This window comes from Barbus barbus (assembly GCF_936440315.1).
Source record: "Barbus barbus genome assembly, chromosome: 14".
Lineage (NCBI taxonomy): Eukaryota > Metazoa > Chordata > Actinopteri > Cypriniformes > Cyprinidae > Barbus > Barbus barbus.
This window is the reverse complement of record NC_136742.1, coordinates 12855233-12869214: the sequence shown is the minus strand read 5'-3', so window position 1 is coordinate 12869214 and position 13982 is coordinate 12855233. Positions and strand designations below refer to the sequence as shown.

The following is a 13982-nucleotide window of genomic DNA, read 5'->3' as shown; positions in this document are numbered from 1 at the left end:
AAAAACATTAAAACCTTTAAAACTATATAAATCAAACTATAGATAGATATAAAGATATATAAACTATATAGAGAGATACATAGATTGTGTGAGGAATAATAATAATTATTATTATTATTTGTTATATATATCCTTGTCACCAATGTCAATATCAAACTAATACAAGCCTTTAAATAACATAAAAAATCTCAAGCTCACTGAAAATACAATAAACTACAATAAATAAGAAACGCTACATACATTGTGTAAATTAATTAGTCTTCACTGTGTTATTTATATCTATCTGTCTATCTATGATATATATAATTAACGTGTATTAAATATAGATTCTATACATATATAAATATCATTAATATTATTTAATATTATAATATTATTTTTTATTTCTTCTTATTAAAGTTACAAAAGTGATTTAGTCAAGAGCAGTGAGAGATTTTCTAGCAATGTGCTATGATTAATATGAATGGCAGACAGAACGAATATTGGACAGCTTCCCCTTTAAGACCGAAGTCTGGATCCAATATACTGTTGCATATGCGTTTTCTCTTTCAGCTGTTTACTCTTTCTTAAGACCTTAGCAAATCGCAACGTCTCAAATCGCGATTCGATTTCGATTAATCGCACAGCCCTAGCGCCCGGTGATCGCGTGGAGCTCACGTCTCTGAAATCGGCAAAGCACATTTTCAAATAGGTGCTGTTTTTATAAATACACCGCAGATTTGAGTTTTAAACAACTACATTCTCGGCTGAAATACACGCGTCCAGTGTAGGCAGACTTTAGCTGTAGCGTCGCGGCACGTCCGGTGTAGATACGGTGTTACACACCTATCAAGAAGAAACAAAGCAACCTCGGCGTCCGATCGAAGGCCTTCTGCTCCTTGAGTTCTCTCCAGCACTGGAAAGCTGATCCGATATTTACACGGGTCCTACTTCTTACCTTATCGTTCCGCAGTCGTTTTCCTCTTTTTGTTTTTTGTCCGCCATCTCTATCTTTCTGTCGCTTGGCTTGGCTGTTCACTGAACGCTCTCTCCTCCATATCATGAGTAGACACACCCCTTACTGCTGATTGGCTACACGGTTGTTTTGGTACTCGGCCCCGGCTCAGTTTTCTAAAGCGTTTTTGAAAAATTACATACCCTGGCTTTAAAATCAGTTGTTTTAAAACTGCAGTGCTTAAAAACGCGTGCCCATGCTACAGATGTAGTCCCTCGATTAGGAACGAACTCCTTGTTTTGTTCTGGCTGGTCGTTCTCCACCTGGTTCTGTCTCCCATTCACGCCCCATGGTGGCGTGTAAAGGTCGCAGTCATCCAAATGATGAAAAAGTATTATCGTAAACAATGTATTTTGTGACACCACAAAATAAACGATAGACCATAATATGAAACGATAGACTTTTTATTTCGTCCATCCGATATATATATCGTCATATCACACAGCCCTACTATATATATATATATACACACACACATACATATATATCATTTTGTAATTATTCATAAATAATAATGATAATTATTATTATTTTATTATGTTTCATCATTCAAATCAATTATTATTTAGATTTATTAATCAATTAAAATTGTTATTATTATTATTATTATTATATGAACAAAATATATTGTATACTTTATTATTATTATCATTACTATTATTATCTGAATAATAGATATTGTATACGTATATAAAACTAATAAATACATTCTTCTTCTTCTTAATACTAGCAATAATAAAGGAGAAAACCATCTGGATGAACTAGTCCTCACTAACTGACTGGTTGGTTCTTGGACTAATTGACCATCTTGTAACATGTTGTAAACCCTGACTGTGTTCTCCATTCCACAAACCTTCATATCTCTCAATCATCCTCTCCCCCAAAAGCCCCTGCCTCGGCCTGATGATTGAAACCAGACTTCAGTGTAGTTCAGCCACCCCCGCATTCTCCCAGCACTGCAGCACGCAGTCACCCCGGCATGCACCCAACCGCAAACTCCAGGCACGTAGAGGTCAGTGGCGCTGACCAGTGTGTGTGTGTGGGAGTGATCGTGAGCAGTGGGCTTCTGAACCGCGGGCTCTGTTTAGCAGCGGTCAGCCTACGATGACACAAAAACAGCCTTTTACAGCCAGTGCTGCATAAACACGCTCAGAAACAGAGTGAGAGTCGCGATTCGATAGGGATCTCTTAGTCTCACCGCGTAACCACGCTATGATTAGCATACACGCCACAAAATTACCCGTTTTCTGCGGTTAAACACCATTAATGCGTAAATGATGTCTAAAATGCCTTCTGTTCAACAATCAATAATCCGCTGAGTATGAAAACTCAAACCACACCCATGTTTCCTCTCTTTCTCCTCTGTTTCTCTCCTCTCCTCTCTCCACCCCTCCCCTCGATCCAATATGGTCAGCACAGTGGGAAGGAATCCATCATTACTACGGAAACTAGGGCATCCCGTATGAACTTGTGTAGTGCATTAGAAAGCATGTGTGTGAGAAATAAAGTCGTGCACAAATTTAGAGACAACAGGGTTTTTGGGTCACCTGACCTCTGACAACAAAAAGCCTGAGAGAATGGAATCAGACAGTTGCCATGACACCAAAGCACCCAATAATAATCCCCAACAGTCAAAAGGGGCTTACGTGTGCACGTGAGAGAGAGAGAGACAGAGAAGGACAGACTGACTTGTGATTGCGTTTGCTTAGTGTTCCAACACCCTCAAGCAGTCTTGAAAAAATGGTTCAAAAACAAAGACGGCCCTTGGCCCAGTGGGAGAGAATTTGGGCCAGTTGACAGGACAGTCGCTTGCTCTGTTGGCCAACTGTTACACTGTCACTACGTATTACGTTCGTTATTCAGGTGTTTTTATTTATTTATTTTTTTCTGATGTACTGAACATGATTGTTGAATTTTATTTAATATAAATATATGTAAAATGATCATACATTTTATATACTGTTTTATATTAGCATTAATATTATTATATAAAATGTATTATATTTATAAATATTCACATTAATACATTTATTTATTTTAAGTATAATATATTGAATTTTATAATAATATTTTTCTGACACATTTAAATATGTCACCAAGGTAATGCTATTGCTTATGATAAACATTATAAACAAATCAGTAATATTTTGTATTAACTATATTGTTGAATGAAATTAAAAATATTTAACAAAAATATTATAATATTAAATATTTACATTTATATTTCATACTCATAATTTATGGTTGATTAATATTTAATTCTAATAAATTATATTTATTTAATATAAATATATTAACCTTTTATATTTAAATGTATACTTAATATCATATTTTATAGTATATTTACATTTAATTATAATAAATTGTATATTTTAAATTCATGTTTTCTAGCACATTTAAATACGTTGGTAGGTAATGGTACGCCTTGTGACAACTTTTTCTATGTCTTTAAAATTATTTTATTAAAAATTAAACCATTTATTTTTGTTGCTCATTATCTATTAAATATAATATTTTTATATTATATACATTTTTACTTATAATACATTTAGTTTCTTTTACTATTTTTTTAATACTGTTATTTTTAAACATGCTAAAAACAGAAATCTTATTTGTGATGGAGCCTTGCGAAAATGTTGGCAGGGCGAGTGCAAATCTGATCTACTGGCCAGACTGAGCCATGAGAAAAAAATCCTTATTGTTGATCCCTGCTTAAGCTTTGCAAAAACTACAATCCAGCTCCATAAGCAGCCAATGATAAGCATCGAACACAGCTTGAAATGTGTCTGATGTCATTTTTTACTCTTTGAAAATACAGCTTATGTGTTAGAGCAAAGCACTTCTCTAAAAATATCTGTGGAAAAGGCTGATGTCACATTGGATGGGTTCCACGCCTCCCCCCGCCGCACCAAACCTTGAGACCAGCTGACTAAAGAAACATTCTGGTGCTGAAACTGAGATTTTTACAGCGATTTAAAGCAACATTAACAGGTGCACATACACACAGATGCTAATGAGAGAGCGCCGGATCTCGTGGTCCACAGTAATCCTGGTATGTCTGGTACAGACCACCCCAATTTATATTGAACTGTAACCTCCAAAGGTCTATTTTTTGTCTTTCTCAGGTTCACTACCCAAGGATTAATCCTTTCTTTCTTTTGTTTCTCACATGCATCAGCTCTCTCATATATGCATGCTCTGATCACTACTCTTAGGGTCTTTGTTTTGCCAGATCGATTTAGGGTAATGAAGTCCATGTGGCCAAATCCTACAGGGAGAGAGAGCGAATGTCAAGCCCAGAGGTTTGACCGTATGTGGATCAGAGCTGAGGCTTTAGAGAGGTCACGTTCTACTCTCATCCGTTTTACTTTGCCTCTTTAACACAGACTACCTCTCCATACGGCCATTAATTAAGCACGTCCCGTCCTCCTGTTGCATTTAACGAATTGTGAAAATGGTTTGTGCATATTTTTTCCAGTCTTAAAGGGACAGCTTACATAAAAATTGAAAACTGTCATCCTAAATCTGTATGACTTTTATCCTTCTGCAGACAACATTGGACCCTACTGACTTTCAATGTATATATATATAACAAAAGTCATTCAAGCTCAGAACAACATGAGGATGAGTAAAAGATGACAGCATTTTCATTTTTGGGTGAACTACTACTTTAAATGAAGATCAAAAGTACAGTCATTGGTTTTTGGATTTAACTGAGTTCTGAGACTCAAGTTTGTTCAGAATTGTTCAAAATGTTCAAATTCCTCCAAAAATTAAACATCCGTTTTTGTTTACTCATGTTAATGATGTTCCATGGGCCAGACTTTCATTCTACCATTGGACGGCATTGAATTAATTATATATTTTTTTCTAAACATTTTTCTTCTTTTGTGTTCCACAGGGAAAACAAAGTCACAGAAGCTTGGAATGACATGAGGGTGAATAAATGGTTTCATTTTTAATTTTTGGATGAACTATAGCTTTAAATGTAGATGAAACTCAAATTGCGACCAAAAACATTGAAACTTCTGTCCTTATTTAGTCACCTTCATATTTTTCCAAACCTGTATGACTTTCATTCATACATACAAACATTGAACCCCATTCCCTCCCATTCACTTTCAATAAACAGACAAAAAAAAAAACACAGAGACATTTTTTTTTTTTTCACAGGAAAATGAAAGTCACACAAGTTTGGAACGACATGAGGTTGATTTTTCATTTTTGGCTGAACTATAGCTTTAAATGAAGATCGAAAGCGTAGTCGTTGGCGACGTGATCTTTAAAAACTATGACAGCAAAGGCCAAACTGGGTAACCCGCGCTGTCACTCAAATAAACAGGCGAATTAGGACTGAATTGAACTCTGTGACTCAAATTTTGATAGTGAACTGAGTAGAGAACAATCCACTCCTGCAAAACTTCTTCTCACTCGGGGTTTTTATGCTTCTTTTTTGGTTAATTAAAAATGTCAGCTCATTATCACATGTATATGCACAAAATAAATAATTTGGGTGCCTGAACAATTAAGACAATAGCATGCTTGGTAATCTTTAGACAGCTCATTAGGTACTTCATATTAAATTTAAAAACACTGAAGGGACAAAGCACCAGGAGTACCCACCCCCCAAATCTACCTCTCTCTTTCTCTCAGTGTTTTGTTTCTCAAACGCTCCCTTTTCTCTCTGTATTCCCGTAACCGTTCTTTAATTCCACCTCAGTCAGCCCATTGAGGGGCAGTGAACCGCATGCTGATGACCTTACAGCCGTGTTCTGATTGGACAAACTCAGTGACCAACAGCCCCCGCATGGGCCAGACAAAAAAGCCACTCTGTCTCTGTCACTCTCTCCCCCCTCCCTGTGTTGACTCGTTATTGTTTTTCGGCTCTTTACTTGTTCAGAAAAACAGGCAGAGCTGAAAGTTGGCTCTGATCGGAAGTGATCAAAAACAAACACCGCCTTCCGGCGCGGAGCGATGTGTGCAATACGGTAATCACCTCTCACCTACTGCATCTTCCTCTGATCATTTGCTCTCTCCTGTTTTAAAACAGATCAAACGTGGTAAAAACAGGTTCCTGTGAACACAAGGAGGACACGGAGAGAGAGAGAAATTCGTGGAGTGCACATTCTCAGTGGTTAAAAGAGGCTTGAGTAAGGTATTTCGTGGGAAAAAAGTTACAAAATGACTCCTCTAGTAAAACAAGTTTGTCTTAAAACTTCAAAGCAGTATCTCTGTTCAGAAGAGATGGGAGAATTATATGAGGAAAAGAAAAACAGATGAAAGCTGGAGAAGAGGCTTAGGAGGCCTAAAAGGGGAAAAAATGGTTTATTGGCATGTAGGGCTGTACATACCATGAATATTCATGATATGTTTCAGATGGTTTTTCTGGCAAAATCAAACTAAGCAACTTGGAAAACACAATGATTTTAACATGCTTTTTTTTGGCCATTAGGTTTCCATAAAGGATGTGAGACTAAACTCTTCATCTGAAGGTCTCAGATTTAAACTTTAAACGAACAAATGTATACATATATATATATATATATACACACACACACACACACCACAGTTCTGTTAAGCAGTGAAACTGTTTTTAACAATAATAACAATAAATGATTCTCAGGGCTCGCAAAATCGCTAGCCCGACGTCCCAGGGCTATTGCGTCTTCCAGTCGGGCTACCAAAATAGATACAGCTTTGATGAGCAAAAGAAACTTCTTTAAAAAACTTTATTGATCCAAACTTTTGAACTGCAGTGTATTGTACAGTAAAATGTTTTCTCAGGTAACCTAAAATGTACATCATTTAGTTACATCAAGGGTCAAATCAAATATAAATAGCACATTAAAGTTAAAAGTTACACACTTTTTGTGTGCATGCTGTACAGGTCTGGTATAAAGAATGCTTTTGCTCAGGTGCCCGAAATGTCCGCCCAATAGAGAAAAGTTTTGCTCAGCAAGAACAAAAATGAGAGGGAACATTGCTCCCACGGGTCCTTAAATTTGATACAACTAAACTGAAGAGTTAAGGTTTTTAAATACATTAAAAAAAAAGTAAAGTAAAGTCGTGACGTATTGTCAAGTATGGTGACCCATACTCGAAATTGGTGCTCTGCGTTTAACCCATCCAAGTGCACACACACAGCAGTGAGTAGTGAACAAATCCACACACACACACACACACACACACCGTGAACACACACCCGGAGCAGTGGGCAGCCATGCTGCAGCGCCCGGGGAGCAATTGGGGGTTCGGTGCCTTGCTCAAGGGCACCTCAGTCGTGGTATTGAGGGTGGAGAGAGCGCTGGACATTCCCTCCCCCCACCTACAATCCCTGCCGGCCGGGGGCTCGAACTCGCAACCTTTCGATTACGAGTCCGACTCTCTAACCATTAGGCCACGACTTTCCCCTATTAAATGGTATAAGAAATAATTTTTCAAATTGCCTTAAATGAAGAATTCTGCAGATACCTTGTAAATAGTAAAATAAAACTCTTTCCTTTATTCGTTGATATTTGTATATTGAAAATGTTTTTGATTGACATTTATGGTCTTTATTTTATGTGGGCTAGTTAAATTAATTTTCGGGGTACCAAAATCTGAAGAGTTTAAAACCAGGGATTTAGAAATTTTGGGAGCCCTGATTCTTGATCACCAAATGAGGATATTAGAATGATTTCTGAAGGAACATACAGCAAAACTAAAAACATTAAATGTTTATTTATTTAAATACTGCTGTTTACTTGTATGTATGTATATTAATGCATAAAAATGAAATTGAGCAACTATTAAAAATAAGATGCTTTGATTTTTTTTCCACTACGTTTACTGTATTTTATTTCTTACATTACTCTTTTTAAATCTGCTTAGCAAACAATGGCTGTTGTCAATTGATATACAAATATCAAAATACAATAGACAGTCAGAAGACAAAAAAAGCCATGTTTTTCACTTTCTATCTACACCTTCCAGACCCACAGAAAACAAATTAAAATCCTTTAAAGCAGCAAAAACTGCATAAGCACATTCTTTGGGTAGGAATCACCGAGTGGGCTCAGTGAGAGAGCACTAACTGTACATTCCTCTGTCCTACTTAAAAAGAAAAGGAGGGACCGAGGGGGAGAGAGAGTGAAAGAGAGGCTGCAGGGGAGAAGAGAAAGTCTTCATCCCTAAGTCATTTGCCTAAAAAGGATGTGATGAATGAATGTCAGCGACACAAAACATCCACCTCATGTTTAACAAGAGACTCCCCCAGTCCTCTGTCAGGAGGGGGAGATGGAGAAAGAGTTAAGGGGGAGGGAGGAGGATGATGGGAAGCAAATTTTTGTGTCTTTTGGCAAAAGGCACTGTGCGTAACAGAGTTCACATTGACTTGCTAACCGTACAGGCTGAAATAGTAATGAAACGAGAGCCGCTTTTGTGTTCATGTGACCACTGCGATACAGCTCATCTTTCTACAGAAAAGGACATAGGAAGTGAATCACTGAGTCAAATGTGAGATCAAATGACCAGTCTTTGTGAGCACAATACAACTCGACCATCAGCTGTTCCTGACTCACACACACACTTGGGAAATTCCTATCAGGGTGTGACATGTTGACTCTTAGTGTGAAATTTAAAGCAAGTGTTATAACTTTTATTGTAATTGTCACAGGTGTGTGTGTGTGTTTGTTTGTGAGTGTGTGTGTGTGTGTGTCCCACAGTTCGCAAATAGACCTCAAGAGGCACAAAGCTACAGCTTGCGACCGTCTGTTCGTATTCCACGACTCTCTCTTCCACAGTAACCCATGAATAAGTCAACGATATGGAAATGTAAAAATATGTCGCTTGTTAGAAGTCGCGTAACACTTTTAGACAAGAAAAAGAACAACTCCGAGGCTCTCCGGGACAAAAATATTTTGCTTAGTGACGCACAACCAAAACATATTCCGCCGAAACAGCAAAAAAAGCAGTTTTGCTTTCAAACTAAATAGTTTTGAGCTTTAAAAATCATTTGACTGAAACAATGATTTAATTAGCATGGTAAAACATGTCAGCAGTGTGGATGCATTTCTCTGTAACCAAAAATAATGGTACAGTTGTAAAGTTAAGTTAATTTTCAGTCTTTCTACTTCAAAATGTAATGTTTCAATGTGTTACTAGTTATTTCTTAGTAATTATTTGTGAAATTGACTAAAACTAAAGCTTTTAGCTAAATAAAAACTATTATTAATGTTTCAGCTCAAAATTGCATTTTGGTGCATCAGTCATTTTCCAATAATGTATTTCGACTGAATCACAAGTCATGGGTGTATCTGGTGGTTTAGTTTTGTTTATCTACTACAAATGTAAAACACATAGTTATGCTCTTTTCACTCGGTTGTAATTAGACGTGACGCACGGATGTTACAAGGCCTCCAAAGTTTACAACCGCAGCACAAATGTGGCCCCTGCCGGATTGACTGAATATATTGAGATGGCTGACTGGGATCTGTGCCATCGACTGACTGTATGGATACGGGCTGGTCTAATCAATGCTATTGATCACAACAGGGGGGTTTCGAGCACGGTGGGGATGGCGATTCAGCCCCCCTAATATTTCACACTCTGGCCCTTCAAATCACATTCCACCAAAACACTGAGCTGTTCTCCTCCTCCTGCTTTCTCTCACACACATATCACCCTTTATAAACACCCCCCTCTAAAGCAACCCTAACACTTAATCCCCTCCCCCCATCTCGTTCTTTAACATACACACATAAAGCCCACCCTTCCCCCATCCTCCCTTCTCTCTCTCTTTCTTTTCCCAACAGTATAAGGGTGGAAACCAAAGCCTGGTGAGGGAGCGTTTTGCCGCACCGGTTTGATTGGCGTTTATTAGGAAAATAAATGCAAACATCTCTGTTTACCTTTGAGGAGAACTTGTCCCTCGGTGATGACGTCGGCGGTCATAACATTGTACTCGTTCTCAGTGAAACCCAGCTGACACGGCATCGCCCCCATGCCCTGGACCGCCACCTGCCAAAAACACAAAAGCACCAGACAAATTAATCCCCTGATTAATAGTGATTAATAAACAGCACGGGCCAACCTACACCACAGCAAGAGCCAAATATCCAGAATCCCGAGAGGAATCGATGGACATAACGATCACGCTCTTTCACCATAAACAGAGGAAATGAGGCAGAACTCTGCTCAAGAAAAGCACTGTGATAAGACTTTCCAAAGCCGCCAAGTCCATTGATCAGGCTCCAAATGAACTCTTTGAATTAGCAATGCTATTGTATTTTTCACCGATTACTCGCTAATTTGCAGCAGATCGGTGAAATTAAATAAGGCTCATTGCATGGCGATTTACTGCATTGTTCCATTTCTCTTTATTCAAGGATAGCGAGGGGTTTCTAACTCACCTCCTCCCCCTCCGGCGCTGGGGCATCTGTTATTTTGAGGTGGGTGTAATTAGACTGATGAGGTCAGGAGGGCGAGACGTTAAAAAAGCAGAGCTGACCAGGCTACGCACACTCTACCTTGAATGGCATGGTCTGGTGGAGCACTTATCACATAAAAACACAAACACACACTCGCAGCTGGCGAAAGCACTCTGGCGACAAGTCACAAACCCCCCTTTATGGTTTACGCTTAAAACAGGCGCGCACACCTAGCGTTTGATGCTAAGGACAAAGCTTTATTCATACTTGCCTTGACTTACAAGAAAAATAAACGAGCAGCTTTGAGTCATTCCATCTTAATAACATCTGATATGACACACAAAGTCAGGCTCTCAGTGTAGGCAAATAGGTGAATTTGGTTTTTAAAAGAGGCTCGAGATGATCAAAGGTGACGTCCACTGTGAAACAGCCTCTTTGTGTTGGAATAAGATCAGAGGCTGTGTTTGTTAATGGCCCCATAGTCAATTTATCAAACATGTTAATTGCTTGTTAGCTTGGTGGATGCTGACTTAATGTCCTACACACAACGACCCATCAAACATTTGCTTTTGTGCTAACAAAGATCATCATCAACCAAGAGCTGATCAGGATTTTGATGTCGTCATCTCCAGCTGCCTTGCTGATGATATATCTGCAGAACGCCTATATAAAGCTGGCATAACAGGGGTGTGTTTGAAAACCTGACTTTAAACTGTCCTGTCAGCAATTGCTTAGCAATATGCTGCCTCTGCACATCCACACAGAGCGAATGATTCTAGATGGAGCCGCACCAGCGGCCCTGCTGACATGAAGAATCAGAGGCAGAAAGAGGCATTTAAAGCCGCTATGTCACAATGGCGTTATAGTGCCTGAGATAAATTACAGTGAGATTTGGGTTTATAAATCAAAATTAAACCCATTTAAAAATGCAGTAATTGTTTTTTGCAAACAGGTCACTTGAAATAATCTTTTTTTTATTAATCTTTTACATCACCACTAATTACGTCATCACTTGATTTTTGACATTATGGTGTTGTATATAGCATGCTCTAAATATTCTATTAATTACATTTTTAGCAAATAGTCTGTTTATTATAATTACACGTGTTTCAGTTCAGTTTGTTGCAGTCATGATTCAGTTCATAAAAACATATAGAACGCAAATATAATTTGTATTTACATGAAACAATATAAAAATCATTCGTATCTCTTGAATGAAAGCGTATAACAATATTTTTAAACAGCTCTGTATTTTAATCTTTTTTTCCAGCATGTTTAATTTTTAACAGGCTCGTTCAGAATCGGATGATTCTCGGTTCAATGAATCAGAGAGTTGAACCACTCAGCCCGATTCGCTCACATAACCAGTTCTAATGATTCACTGGAAAGATTCGACTCCAAAGAATGACTCGTTCACCAATCTCACGTCGCTATCAAACAGCAGCGGGTTTTTAAACATGTGGAACCGTTATATCAGTAGTAAAACGCGACATTAATGTTACACTTTAAAAACATGCCGCAATAAGACATTTACGAGGTCAGGACTGCAACTTCAGACCACAAACACAATAAACACATTGAAACCAAATGGCCGATGGCCAAATGTTAACTTTATTGCCATGAAGATTTTCACACGTTTGGTTCCATCACAACATAACAATTTGCTCGCAATTTCTCATCTGAGAAGACTGATGGAAACATAGCATGACTGCTCCCTGCGTTCAAATGTTAATTCTGCTGGACTCTGCATTTCCAGCGATTCAGAGGGCAGCGGACCCTAAACCTGACAGCACGATTCATTTCTCCGACCGCTGATCCGGGTCAGAGTGATTTGTCATATCTGGGTTACTCACAGAGCCGTTGTTCGCCGTGAGATCTCGCATTTGAACATCTAAAAGAGACAGTCAGCGGAAGAGGGCACCTCAATGAGCTGTTCATTAACTGATTATTGTTACATTTGTTTCATCAGTCGGAAAGGGACCATTGTGACCTAATCACCTCCCCGAGGGCAACTTCTCCATCTCGTGCCAAAAGAAGCGAGAACGCGTTAGAAAACCCGCATTCATCTGCGACTGGCTCCGGTTCAGCACGGGACGGTTTAAACGGGGCAGCTAGGACACAATCTAACGGCTACACAACATAAAGCCATCGCACACGGAGTCCAAACCTCTTATGAATAACTATGAAGCAAGAATAATAAAATCAAGACTCTCTAGAATTGCACAGCAAGCAAAACAGATGCGACATGAAGTCGAGACAAACCGAAAAACCTATAATACTGAATTTGATCTATCGCCCTATTTAAATATTCTGCCACTAAGCAAAATCGTTTATTTGTATTCTGCACACCAATAATTTCTCCAGTTGACAAACACCACAGCAAATACGCCAAAGCTCAAACATAAAGCAGCATCGAGCGCACATCGCATGTCGGACCCTCGAATTTAACGTTAACGTACCTGCAGAGCGGCGAGAAGCCCCAGCATCACGCCTCCCGAAAGGTACATTGTATAAATTCCGTCCTTTATGAAGAAACCGATTGAGTTGGCCGTTTTCCGCTGCGCTATAATGTTCCGTGCGGTAGCGGCGGCATGTAGCGACAGAATCGTTCCTCCGTCTCTCTCTGGCACCGATCCGTGCTGCTCTCGGTCTGGTACTGACGCTCCGCTCGCTCGCTCGCGCAGTTCTACGGCAGAGCAGCACTCTCCGCGGCGCCCTCTAGCCGCGCTCAGTGGTACTGCGCCGGCTCCTTTCCTTATGTCACCCCTTTCAGCCTCCGGAAGTCACAGAGAAGAAGACAAGACCGCGCCTTCTTCACTACAACAAAAGGAAGATCTTCTTTCTTTAACCCCACCCAACCCCACGAATCGGCAAGAGGGACTGAGAATACCTAGATTTTAAGTGCATGTCTCATGCTGGTGGGCTACTTTGAAAATCTAATGTTTTGATAGTAATTCTGAAAGCATAGTTAACGACCTCATGTGAGGGGTAACGCACAGTCAGCGGGTCATTACTGCTAAATAAACACGAAAGGGTGATCAGGACCCTCGAGAAGTTCATCTGCTAATAAAATAAATAAATATATGCACCTGAAATTGGAGTTCAAATTATTGTATTATGTGAGGGGAGACTGAGAAGTGTTAAAACAAATGGCAGACGAGTTGGGAGTATATTTTGCCATAATGACTGTAACTTACTTTTACTTACTCCAGGAATATTTTTTTAAATAAATGCATGGATGTGAAAATGTATTTGTAGTAAACTAAGCATATATGCTCTTAACAATAATGGTTAAATTTTTTTAAACACTTTTAAAAATATGTTTCAATATTTCAAAAATAGGTTTTCATGTTGATGCCACAAATAACCTTTTTTGTTGTTGTTTGTTTCCACAACGAATCCTTCGGTGAAAAATGTGTAGAAATTGTAATAATAAATAACCTGTCTCTACTATAAAGAACCTTATGTGGAATGGAAAGTTCCCTGGAACCACCAATGCCAATAAGCTAACTTTATTTTGAAGAGTGTAGTATAGAAGAAGAAACATTTGTGTGTTCCTCAAAGAACCATTCTTTTTTTTT

The 13982-nt window shown here is 38.7% G+C and overlaps 1 protein-coding gene across 1 annotated transcript in view; it reads right to left on the bottom strand.

Annotated features, from left to right (window-relative positions):
• Positions 1-13263, bottom strand: part of LOC306880652 (cadherin-2-like) — a 49233-nt gene extending 35970 nt beyond the window's left edge. The window contains exons 1-2 of the mRNA XM_079434331.1: positions 12861-13263; positions 9883-9991 (exon numbers count right to left, since the gene is read on the bottom strand). Coding sequence (XP_079290457.1) covers positions 9883-9991; positions 12861-12908 — 157 coding nt within the window. The 5' untranslated portion in view covers positions 12909-13263. The remainder of the gene's footprint in view (positions 1-9882; positions 9992-12860) is intronic.
• Between the last annotated feature and the right edge of the window lie 719 nt (positions 13264-13982).